The sequence below is a fragment of the Otolemur garnettii genome, unplaced genomic scaffold (genome assembly GCF_000181295.1).
Source record: "Otolemur garnettii isolate 467f Iridium unplaced genomic scaffold, OtoGar3 scaffold00138, whole genome shotgun sequence".
Classification (NCBI taxonomy): Eukaryota; Metazoa; Chordata; class Mammalia; order Primates; family Galagidae; genus Otolemur; species Otolemur garnettii.
In genome coordinates this window covers 4,480,042-4,492,823 of record NW_003852533.1, presented here as the reverse complement: position 1 = coordinate 4,492,823, position 12,782 = coordinate 4,480,042, and the positions used below count along the sequence as shown (strand labels likewise).

Genomic DNA, 12,782 nt, shown 5'->3' with positions numbered 1-12,782 from the left:
TGTCTCTGGGCTCAGTCTGGCCGGGTGCTGGGAGCTGTCCTGTGCACTGTGTGTGTCTCTGGCCTCAGTCTGGCCGGGTGTTGGGAGCTGTCCTGTGCACTGTGTATGTCTCTGGGCTCAGTCTGGCCAGGTGTTGGGAGCTGTCCTGTGTACCGTGTATGTCTCTGGGCTCAGTCTGGCCAGGTGTTGGGAGCTGTCCTGTGTACCGTGTATGTCTCTGGGCTCAGTCTGGCCGGGTGTTGGGAGCTGTCCTGTGCACCCCGTGTGTCTCTGGCCTCAGTCTGGCTGGGTGTTGGGAGCTGTCCTGTGCACCCCGTGTGTCTCTGGGCTCAGTCTGGCCAGGTGCTGGGAGCTGTCCTGTGCACCGTGTATGTCTCTGGGCTCAGTCTGGCCGAGTGCTGGGAGCTGTCCTGTGCACCGTGTGTGTCTCTGGCCTCAGTCTGGCCGGGTGCTGGGAGCTGTCCTGTGCACCCCGTGTGTCTCTGGGCTCAGTCTGGCCGGGTGCTGGGAGCTGTCCTGTGCACCTCGTGTGTCTCTGGGCTCAGTCTGGCCGGGTGCTGGGAGCTGTCCTGTGTGCTGTGTGTGTCTCTGGGCTCAGTCTGGCCAGGTGCTAGGATCTGTCCTCTGCACCATGTGTCTCTCTGGGGTGCTGCTGCTGACCAGTAGCCAGCATCCTCATGCCCACCTGAATGCCTGTGCCCATCTGCTCTCTTGCAGCAGCTCTGGTATCCTCATCCTTCTCCCCGACCTCCATGAGCGCATACAGCCTGAGCTCCCTGAACATGGGGACCCTGCCACGGAGCCTCTACTCCACCAGCCCACGTGGAACCATGATGCGGAGGAGAGTGAAGAAGAAAGACTTTAAGAGCTCATGTAAGTGAGGTGGCAGCCAGTGCATGTGGCCCAGAGGGAATGCACGGGCCTAGGGGTCTCGGAAATACTGAGACCTGCCTGATGGGTGGGGGCGCTGACCTGCTGGCCTGATGCCCTTTATCTACGTGGGAATTAATGGTCCCACCAGAGTACAGCTTCACACTGCTTCCACCTACAACTCTTTATTTGAGATATTTTTTCTTGCTTCTTTAATGTCACAATACAACCCAAGATGTGGGTTTTTTTCCTTTAAGATTCCTTTTTTATATTCTGAGTGGTTTTGGACATGAAACCTCTGTTCTTAGTTTATTATTCACTTTAAAGCAATTTTGTGAAAACTATGCCTCATGCATTCACTTGATATTATTATAAATTTTTCATACTAAACTATGAATATATTTTACCTCATTCTCCAAGATTCCAGCACTTTCCCAGGGACGCGCCCTGCTGATACTCGTGGATCTGACACACATTTCTTGTTGATTTCTCCAACCCTGATGCTCGCCTTCACGGCAGCAGCTTAACATCTAGGAATTTCAGCAGTGATTCTCAAAAATGTGATTGGGACAGCCAAACCCACATAACTAAGCTAAGTAGAGAGGCAGGCAGCTGGCTACTTGCCTTGGGCAGTGGGCTGTATGTATAAGAGAGAACGTATGATTGGATGCTTTAAAAAGAAAGAAATACAAATCGCTCCTAAATTTGCCTCCCAGGTAGTGGGAGGTCACACGTGCTCATAGCAATCACACAACTTTTGGAGGAAGAGAACATTCCCTTTCCAGTTGCAGTCTGGAGAGCTGTGAGTGTTTTTTGTCCTCCCTCCCTTTTAGTGGCTGTTATTCCTATAAATAAACTTAAAGAAGATGGGATCTCTTCCTGTGCCTGCCATGGGAATAAAACAGGAAATGCCAAACCGAAGCTGAACGCCCGGTGGCTGGTCCCCCTGACTCTCCAGCTTTGACAGAGAGATGTCCCCCCAGGAGGGTCTGTCTTCCTCCCAGGGCTCCCCCCATCCCAAGACTGGAGACCAACTGTCACCTACTCGGGGAAGTAGTGTCTTGGTGTTGCCGGAACCTGAGGATTTCCTGATGGAGATGTCTATTGCAAAAGACAGGACACCGCTGTGGTGTGTGCGTGGATTTTGACTCGAATATACCTTCACCACAAAAAGACATTCATTGTCTTTGGTTCACAGAAATGACAGTAAACGTGAAACTAGGCAAAGGAAGGAGATTGAGTCTGGTCAGAATGAGGACAAAGCTTCTAGAGCCCCATTTCCTTTTTGCTGAAACTAAAGTGAATTATTTACTCTTGGAAGAAGCTAGTTGCAGGCAACAGAGTGAACTGGTCAGAGCCCAGGCTCTGGGTCCTTGGGCCCTCCCGGTACTGTACTGTCTCTCTCAAGCTTCTGGACCCTGAGCAGGTTCCTAAGCTCTGTGCCTTGGCTAAAAATAGCAACAATTATAGTGCTTCCTTCCTGGGTGACCAAAGATTAAGTGAGACTGCGTGTTTGCATGTGTGTTAGAACAATACCTGCTGACTAGTAAGCTCTAATTCTTAGCTATTTTGAATAGTTTGTATTACCTGTAACATGCTTGAGTGTGAATTGTCAAGTGTGGAAATATCTCACATTTAGGCCTTTTCAGTGGTTGCACTTGACATGAGTACTCAGGCCTCCATCGTCCATAAGACGCTTGCAGGTGGCAGAGAGCATTTACAGCGGGAATTATGTGCACTGGCTGTGTGTCCAAGGCTCATCATTAATGGCCCCACTCACTGCCCACACTACGGCCTGGAGGCAGGGAAGGACACTGTCTCAAAACAACCCCCCAAATAATAAAACCAACAGAAACAGGCTAGCAGCCCTCAGCAGGCAGCAGCTGAACTCGAGAACATCTGTACCTCTGCTTCAGACCTCAGAGTTAGTTTGGGTAAGACCAGCTGCGATTGGGGCCATTACTGAACAGGAACCAGTGATGACATGTCTGGTTATCTCAGGCTGATATTTACACAGCTTAAATTTTGCAGTAGGAAGCAAGGCTGAGGCCACACACAAACAACTCATTCATTGTCTCTGAAATCAGCACATTATCCCCCAACGAGGTAGGAATATGAACAGAAACCCAAGTCGGGACATTTCTAGTTGTTTCTGTCTGCTGTGGGCATTAGCAGACACAGACACCCCACTCACAAGCTACCTACCAGAATGTGGATGAAGTGTCTGAGATCAGACATTTTGTACCTTAATTAAACAATAAAGTCCAAAAGGCCATGAACTTTTATTCCCACTTCTAAATGACCTGGAAAAATATTGTGGAATGCTAAATGTTTTTTAAATTGAGAATTTCTTTCCTTTATTTGTTGTTTAAGCTTCACGTGACCACATTAGACGTAAAGGTCTTGCCAAATAACTGATAGTAAAAGTTTATTGCCACTTCCACCGCGCTGTGGCTTATTCCCACCACTTTATTTATGTCTTTATTCTGTGCCACCACTCTGCCCCCTCTAATGCGCATGTTTCTATAGCAACTGGGCCATTTGTATGGATGGTAGATCATGGCAAAGTCACAAATACAATAAAAAGTCTCTTTGCCATCTTAGTGATGAGCTGAGGCCAAGCCTTTAGAAACAGAAAATTCTCACGCATTTTCAGTACAAAGGAAGGACGAGGTGATAGAAATTATTAGGAGATTTAATATTTAAAATTGATTTATATATTAGACATTGCTTTTATAATTATGTAATGTTACAATTTATATTATAAAATAAGATGATATTAAAGAATTTCAGGAGGACCTTTGTATTGCAAAAGAATGCCCAGAAAATAATGAAATCTTCAGGCAGGGCATGGTGGCTCACTGTAATCCCAGCACTCTGGGAAGCCGAGGCAGGTGGATTGCCTGAGCTCAGGGGCTGCAGACCAGCCCCAGCCAGAGCAAGACCCAGTTTCTAAAACCCCCAGCCATGTGGCCGGCGCCTGAGGCAAGAGAATCTCTTAAACCCAAGAGTTTGAGGTTGCTGTGAGCTATTTACGTGATAGCACTCAACCCAAGGTGACAAAGTGAGACTTTTTCTTAAAAAAAAAAGAAAGAAATCTTCTCGGATGAATATTGAAACCTTCGACTGAAGGGAAACGCAGGACGTCTGAGACAGGTGTCAAAGCCCTAACCCGTTCTCATCTCAGGGGATAAGGAGCGCCCAGCTCAGGCTGAGGGGGCGTCACAAAGCCCCGGGAGGCGGCAGCAGGTCGCAGAGGAGCCTTATCTGCCCCTCACCCCTGACCTCACTGGCCTCCCCGCTGGCCACTTCCTCTGCCGGGTCCGGGCTCCCTGCAGGGCCCGTCCGCCACAGTGCCCGGCCTGTGGCTCCCACCATCGGCTCCCTGCCGCGTGCCCACCGGGTGCGGGACCGCGCGTCCTCCAGGGCCGAAGTCACAGCCCATTTCCAGAGCACTTTGCTGCTTCTGTCACCATCACTTCCTACCAGGGAGAGTGATGCTGAAAGGAAGAAAATGAAAAACCGTAGTAACTTTTCTGGCTCCTCCTACCAGCCTAGGAAAAAAGAATTAAAGATAAGAGCAGCTAATGGTGAGCTTTCAGGAGCGACCTCACAGCAACCAGAGGGCGCACCTGACACTGCCCTCCCGGGAGGCGGAGGCGGAGGCGGGAGCAGCCACCCGCCTCCCTGTCCCTGACGCCTGCGCGGGTTCCCTGGCTGGGGTGGAGAGCTTTAGGGAGGTGGAAGCCTCAAAGTACAGCATCAATAATAAAATCAGTACATTAGTGAGTCTTTAAGGCCCTTTACTCTCTAAACTTTGTGTTTGTGTTTGTTTGAGACCGTCTCACTCTGTGCCCTGGGTAGAGTGCTGTACTGTCATAGCTCACAGCAGCCTCAAACTCTGGGGGTCAAGCGATCTTCCTGCATCACCCTCTGGAGTAGCTGGGACTACAGGCAGTTTTTCTATTTTCAGTGGAAACAGGGTCTCGCTCTTACTCAGGCTGGTCTCCAATTCTTCTGAGCTCAAGGATCCACACACTACCCACCTCGCCCTTGGTCTCCCAGAGTGCTGGAATTACAGGTGTGAGTCACCGCCCAGGCCCTACTCTTCATACTGTTAAAATGCTTCTCATATGTGATAGAAAAATCTCACAGCCTTCTAAATTCAGTAAACATTTAGAAGATTTTTAAATTTTTTGAGCCAGAGAGCTTTGCCTCCCCCGTTCTTCTCCAACAAACACAGTCATTACCCACAAACCTGAATTGTGAGCAAAACCATCCGCGTGTGACCTGGAACAGGGCTGAGCAGATGGGAGTCCTGGAAGTAGTCACGCACCTGTCAGCAAGACCCAGGCCATCACCTTCACCCCCATGGACCTGGACAAGCCTCCAGCCAGAGCCCTAGCTTGCAGCCCTGTGCAAGGTGTCCCCCACTACAGGGAGAATTCACCACACAGGCTTCTAAATGACAGGGTTGTACTTCATTAATCACCTTCATTCTCTCTGGCTGGGTGATCACAGTGATGAAGCAGCCAATTGAATCCATCTCTCTCTTCCAAGTAACACTGATGGTTTTTTCTTTTGACTTGTTTTTAAATCTGCAATTTATCTGGTAATGATTTAAGACTTTATATTGTGAGTAATCAATACATACAATCTCAAATGAAATTTTATTGTTTCTAAGGAAGGACTCCAGTGTCAGAGGACTTTCAGAGTTCATTATAAAACCCAAAATTATTTAACATCATCTTATTTTATAATATAAATTATAAAATTATGTAATTATAAAACCAATGTCTAATACATAAATTTATTTTAAATATTAAATTAAATCTCCTAATAATTTCTGTCACCTCGACTTGCCTCCAGATAGAGCTTATAAATTTAATGATAAATTAGTGTTTATTTCTATATTCGAAACCTTCCAGAGAGTGAAATTCCCCAGCTATCTTCTTTGTTCCAAAAAACACAGAGTCTCACCATTGAGAAGGTCTTCACTGCATCTAACCTAATCCCTCCTGTTACTATTAAATTGACCTGTTGGTTCTTTCTTACTAAAGATAGTAAACAGCTGACATAGGATTTAAAAACAGTTTTTAACACCAACTAAGCAGCCTGAAAATCTATATCAAATTGAGGTCTTAAATGGGAAAAATATTAATATGAAAGCTTAGAAAGATTTATGGAAAGTAAAGTCTTCCCAGTAAAGTCCAAAAAGCCTCACCTGGAGGGTGAGTGGAAGGAGCCTGCCAGACAGGTGGCACTGAACCTTCACGCTCCTGCCAGCCCCGTGTAATAAAGGGAAGAGAAACACACTCCGGGTCCTCACTGGCTGGCGGAGATGCTGCCAGTCTGCAGAGCAAAGCACATTGGACAGCAGCAAAGGACCTTCCATCTGAATTAAATGCAATCTGGAGTAAGATGTACCCGTCCGTGGGCCAGACGCCTGCAGACGAGGCTGCCCTCGCCCGCATCCCCACCCCTCGCCCCCACGCCATCTGCACTGACTTTCGTCCAGCTGACACACTGAGTATGGGGCTGCTTTAGGAAAGGTAGTTTTCTCCCTCACTCATCCTGGATGATGATTCACCTCGCCCTCCCCTGCCCTGGCAGCTGCAGTGATCTGCCATGGTAACGGCAGGGGAGCGGGTCCTGAGGAGCAGCCTCCACATGTACACTGCAACAGGACAGAGAGGGTGACTCCCAGACGTGGTGCCAGCACACGGCGGGCAGCCGGACTCAAACCCCCGGTGACAGCAGCTCCTTGGGGTGATTCCGCAGCAGTGACGGGAAGTGGATTCCAAAAGGGAAAACATGGATGATGTCACCGCACTTGATTCCTTCCCCATTTCTACAGCATTTATTCTATGTTCCCGGCACCAGGATTTCAGAGATTAAAAGATCCAGCCCCAGCCTTTCAAGACATCAGGGTCAAGTGGAGACACAGGCGGATAAAAGCCTGATTATCACTGAGCTTGCATGATGTGCTGGAAACATGGGAGTAAAGGAAAGTGAGTCTCAGTTCACCTGGGCAAAGCAGAGAAAGGAAACTGAAAACTCTGGGTAAGGGCTAGAGGGACAGCAGGGCTCTGTGGATATGAACATGGAACACTCAGGCCAAGCAGGGCAGGTGCATTGCTCAAGGGCAGGAGGACGGGAGCCCTGTGTGCTCTGCTAGGCTGAAAGGTGCTCCATAAGAAATGGGCCGTGTGAAGACTCTACACCAGGGGTGACCATGTGTGTTAGGGAGGTGCCCTGGCAGTGACTGAAGGCTGCACAGGTAAGATCAGAGGCAGGGACACAAGTTGAGGTCTGCACAGAGACGTCTGCCTCAGTCACAGAGGTCTGCACAGAGACGTCTGCCTCAGTCACAGTTAGAGGTCTGCACAGAGATGTCTGCCTCAGTCACAGAGGTCTGCGTGGAGACATCTGCCTCAGTCACAATTAGAGGTCTGCACAGAGATGTCTGCCTCAGTCACAGAGGTCTGCGTGGAGACATCTGCCTCAGTCACAGACATTTAGAGGTTTGCACAGAGACGTCTGCCTCAGTCACAGTTAGAGGTCTGCACAGAGATGTCTGCCTCAGTCACAGAAGTTTACACAGAGATGTCTGCCACAGTCACAAGGCTCCTCTTGTAAGGTGGATTCTCATCAGGAAAGTTCATCTGGCAACAATGTGAAGAAAACAGTGGGCATGAGAGGGTCCCAAAATAGGTAAAACAGGCTCAGCGCCTATAGGTCAATGGGCTAAGGCGCCAGCCACATGCACCTAAGGTGGCGGGTTCGAATCCCCAGCCCGGGCCCGCCAAAACAACAATGACGGCTGCAACCAAAAAATAGCCGGGCGTTGTGGCGGGCGCCTGTGGTCCCAGCTACTTGGGAGGCAGAGGCAGGAGACTCGCTTGAGCCCAGGAGTTGGAGGTTGCGGTGAGCTGTAATGCCACGGCACTTGGCCCAGGGGGACAGCTTGAGGCTCTGTCTCAAAAAAAAAAAAACAAAAAACAAAATAGGTAAAACATATATATTTGGTTAGGTGAAACAAAAGAAGCCTGAAAGAAGACTTTGAAATTAAGAAGGGAAAGTGTATTTTGTGAGACATATTCAGAGTCATCCTGAATATCACTTTGGTGATCCACCGTATCTGAGACAGTGGGGAGCTCCAGGTCCCAGGCTCCGTGCAGACTTCAGCCTGGAGGACACAGTGGTGGGCAGGGAAGACGGCTGACTCGGCTTTGAAAATGCTGAGTTTGAGGAGCCAAAGAGACATTGTGTAGATAGGGCATCCATCAAGCAGGAACATCCGTCACTGGGGCATAACAGAAACCAAGGAGGATGTTTGAGAAGATGCACACAGAGTGGGTGTGACAGACGTGCTGGGGGCGGGCGGGGCAGGAAGGGACAGAAAGACTCAGGCGGCAGCACAGCCGAGCATGGAGGGGCAGGAGGGCTGAGACAGTGGGAAACTGAGCAAAGCACCATTAAATCCTACTGGACGGTTTTGGAAAGAAAGGGAGTGTCCCAGGCTTGGAGATGCAGCTGACCATGTCAGGGTGTCCTCTGCAAGGGCAGTTTCAGGAAAGGAGGGGGCAGAAGCCAAATTTTAAACAGTTTCCGAATCTGTACAAATCTGTAGACCGAGGTCAGAAAGCCCAGGAGTGAGCAAGGAACTTTGGAAAAGCAGCAGGGCCGCAGCTTTTGTGGCCCAGAGTCACAGAGAGGGTGGAGGGGACTGAACAGGATGAAAAACACTGAAGGGAGAGGCAGCCACGTCCTCCTGGAGAGGGAGGGGAGAAGAGGGAACATTGAGGTTGAAAGAATTTCATGTCGGCAGCTCTTATCAAACAGAGCATCTTTTCAGTTTTATAAGAAATATGGTGAAAAGTGAAGTTTATCCTTTACTAGAATAGAAACATTTGAAAACAGATCCTTTGAGGACCCAGATAAGGTGCCAAAATATTACACAATAAAGGGCCAGTGGAGGTGTGAGCTGCCCGGGCCTTTCTCTAGGAAAGGGATTTTCAATTGCTGTGCCATGAAATTTTTTAAAGATCATTAAATTATTTTTGAAAGATATTCAAAGCACAGTAGGCATAATATTTTTGCTTTTTTTTTTGAGACAGAGTTTCATTTTGTCACCTTCTGTAGAGTGCAATGGCATCACAGCTCACAGCAACCTCCAGCTCTTAGGCTTAGGTGATTCTCTTGCTTCAGCCTCCCAAGTAGCTGGGACTACAGGTGCCCACCACAACGCCCTGCTATTTTTTTGTTACAGTTTGGCCAGAGCCGGGCTTGAACCTGCCACCCTCGATATATCGGGCAGGCGCCCTACTCACTGAGCCACAGGCACTGCCTAATTTTACTTTTTTTTGATCAACATAATTAAAAGTGTGCTGCCAGAGCTTAACTATAGATTCAAGTGTGCTATGAGATAAGAAAGGTTTTGAATCACCACTCCAGGCCATCAGCGGCTCAGTGCAGCAACGGGGCTAACAGACGGATCAGCGGACACAACCTGTTGGGTACAGAAGATTCTCTGAGACTGAAAGCACACACCTCCCTGAGGTGGTCGCCAGGCCCAGGATGCAAGTGGAGGAGACGGCACCTTCTCCCCCAGATACCCACAGGGATCTCCATCCAACCTTGCCTGCAGGGCCCCATCTTTGGAACACATATGAAGAGGAAACCTGCCAACAATACTGTCTGAAACACAGAGACACAGGAGAGGAATGGGACCCAGTCCCACGAAGAGGGACCAGGAAGGTGGAGGCAAGGGGGTGTGACCAGCAGGCTGAGGGGGACTTGGTGCTGGGTCTCAGAGCTCCGCTCCTTGGGAAGAAGGTGGGGCCAGCCCTGGACGCTGCTGGCACAGGGCAGAAGCGGGTAGTTTCCAGGACCTGGGGGACAGTTGGAGCCCTGCAGCCTGTCAGAGGGTCACCACCACGAGGTCCACGGGGCAGAGGAGCAGGAAAGGAGGCAAAGAGACAAAGCCTGCAGTAAGCAAGGAAAGGGACATTTTGAGCAAGTAGACTGTGATCTGAAGACAAGACAGAAATGAGCACAGATGTTCTGAATGGAGTGATCTAAGCCAAAGGGCTGGGGGGTGGGGGGCAGAGCCCACTCTTCTCACCCCGGGGGTGGGGGGTTAGAGAGAACGACTCTGGCTGGAGGGCTTTTGATGTGCGTGGTCTCCGGTCTCAGTTGAAGCAAGAGGGGGGACAGAAGGCTCTTCTGGAGGAAGTGCCAGTCCATGTCAGCCCTGCACATGGAGAGCAAGGTGGCCTGGCCCTAGGGGCAGAACAGAGAAAATGGAATCTAGGCCCTGAGTATGTAAATTAGACAAAGACGTCTGCCCGGAGGATTTATGAGTATCAGAGAAGTGGATGAAACAGAAGGTGGGCTAGGGCCCCAGTGGGAAAGAACGGGGACTGGAGAGACTGAACTCGGGGGGCAGGAGGAAGGCACGGGGTTTAAATGGCTCCATTGTGCCACCACAAGGCTAGGCTGAGGCCAAGGACAACCACGGCCTCAGCTCTCAGACCACATTAGATTAATCATTCCTCCAAAGCTGGAGGTCAAACCATGTAGGTTACTAAAGCCCAGACGCCATCAGCTGAATGGAAGAACCACTAGCCCAGCTCCCTTGTCCTTAGCTAGGATGCGGTCACACAGATGTGGCACAGCCACCTCAAGGTTCCTGGTCGCTGCTCAGAGCCCACAGAGCTGGCCCCAGGCTGTCCTCTTCCTACAGCCCCTCAACGGTACCTGGTCTGAGACATGGGGATGTGGAGGATGCATGGGTGTCATGTCTAAAATGTGGCATTTGATGGGAGATTAATTTGTCTTGTTCAAGTCTGGCTGAACTGCTTTCTACAAGACCAGAGTCTAATCTCCCACTGTTGCCAATGAACTTATGTTCAGACACTCTGTTTTGGAGCTGCTGCTGTCCCTGGCTGCTCTGCTAATGTCACTTCTCCTCTCTATCCCTCCAGTGTCCTTGGCCTCCAGCACCGTGGGCCTGGCTGGGCAGGTCGTTCACACAGAAACCACAGAGGTGGTGCTGACGGCAGACCCCGTCATGGGGTTCGGGATCCAGCTGCAGGGCAGTGTGTTTGCCACCGAGACGCTCTCCTCCCCACCTCTGATCTCCTACATCGAGGCTGACAGCCCAGCGGAGAGGTGAGCTGTCACCCCCAGCACCGTCTCTGGCACCTGCTGACTCTGAATGGCTAATAAATTATGGAACGTTGCTTAGTGCAGGAAAGGCAGGATGTAATGAACTCTCTTCTGACCATAAAATTTTATGTTCTTGATCAGGTTTAGGGAGTATACTGGGTCGGGATGCCTTTATCTAGCAGATTTTGTCCATCAGCAGACTGGAGGCTGTATTAATTAAAAAGGAGAAAATGCATAGAAAACATATCCCAAGTTCAAACTTTAATAATTTCTCTCCCGTTGGGGAATGTACATTCATCATCACTGTGTATTGGTTCAGATCAGATCCTGACAGCATCATGGCTATGAATTATTAATCACTTCCTCACGATTCCCTTACTTACTGATTTAACTGTGAAATGCAGTAGGATATGTGTAAGACTCTGACGTTGGCCTCATGTGATACTCACAGCATTGACCATAAAAGACCAAAGGTAACACTGTTTTGCAAAGATGAGACCAGGAAGACTTGGCGGGCTCACCTCGCTGATGATGCCCCTGCCCCCGGCCGCTAACGTGTGGTTCCCAAACAGGTGTGGCGTGCTGCAGATCGGAGACAGAGTGGTGGCCATCAATGGGGTCCCCACGGAGGACAGCACCTTCGAGGAGGCTAACCAGCTGCTCAGAGACTCCTCCATCACCAGCAAGGTCACCCTGGAGATCGAGTTCGACGTTGCAGGTACAGTCTCCTGATCTTGAGTCGGGCTGCGTGTGGATTATGTGGGTTAGGAGGCCGAGGGAGGACTGTTCTTTTAATTTACTGAACATGCTTTTTCTTAGGGGATGGGAGTGTCATTTTGAATTGAACACTGTTTGTGTATTCTTTATTAAACTGTCACCACAAGAACAATGGAAAATAAACATGGCCAATTGAATAAGTAGTGGCCACTACAGCAGTGATAAAAAGAAAAATCACAGGGCCTTCATTCTTTCTGACTCTGCTCGTGCCAGAGAAGCCACATCCCTGAGGCACAGAGGCAGGAAAGGCCCCTGGACCCTCCCACAGCAAAGACCTCCCCAGCTCTGCAGAGCATGAGAATTTGTGAGGTACATTTAAAGGACCCCAATAGACAGAAGCTTCTTTTGGGGTGTTAAGGAGAAATTACACCAGATGCTTGTTAGAAATGACAAGAAGGACTTCATTCAAGGCTCCTGTGTCAGGGGAGAAATTGAACTCCCTCCACACGTGTGTAGCCGGCACAGGCCAGTGTGAGGGGCCTGTAGGCAGATGGCCGGGAGGAATTTGACTCGGTGTCACAGTTGGGGGCACTCTTCTAACGCGGGGCTCCCAGGCTAGTGTGAGGCCCAGTCCAGGAGAGGCTGGGGTCTGGGCATGACACCTGTGCACCCTCCCCACACACCCACATCTTAGACAGGCACCGCTGAGGGGCTGCAGGAAGAGGACAGCCTGGGGCCAGGAGCTGGGAGCACTGTGGAGTGTGGAGGTGGGTCTGCCCTGCTTGGAAGGCGCAGCACATGGGGCAGGTGGTGCTCCTGGTCTGTAACCTGCCAGTCTGTAGATCCGCCTTACCTCTCTGAGCACTGCTGAGTGTTCAGTCTGTAAGATCCGCCTTACCTCTCCGAGCACTGCTGAGTGTTCAGTCTGTAAGATCCACCTTACGTCTCTGAGCACTGCTGAGTGTTCAGTCTGTAAGATCCACCTTACCTGAGCACTGCTGAGTGTTCAGTCTGTAAGATCC

General features: G+C 49.9%; 1 protein-coding gene across 2 annotated transcripts in view; it reads left to right on the top strand.

The window, feature by feature from the left end:
* Positions 1 to 12,782, top strand: part of GRIP1 (glutamate receptor interacting protein 1) — a 270,568-nt gene that overhangs the window by 193,113 nt on the left and 64,673 nt on the right. For both annotated transcript variants that reach the window (XM_012810579.1, XM_012810580.1), the window contains 3 exons: positions 718 to 873; positions 10,860 to 11,046; positions 11,616 to 11,761. In XM_012810579.1, coding sequence (XP_012666033.1) covers positions 718 to 873; positions 10,860 to 11,046; positions 11,616 to 11,761 — 489 coding nt within the window. The remainder of the gene's footprint in view (positions 1 to 717; positions 874 to 10,859; positions 11,047 to 11,615; positions 11,762 to 12,782) is intronic.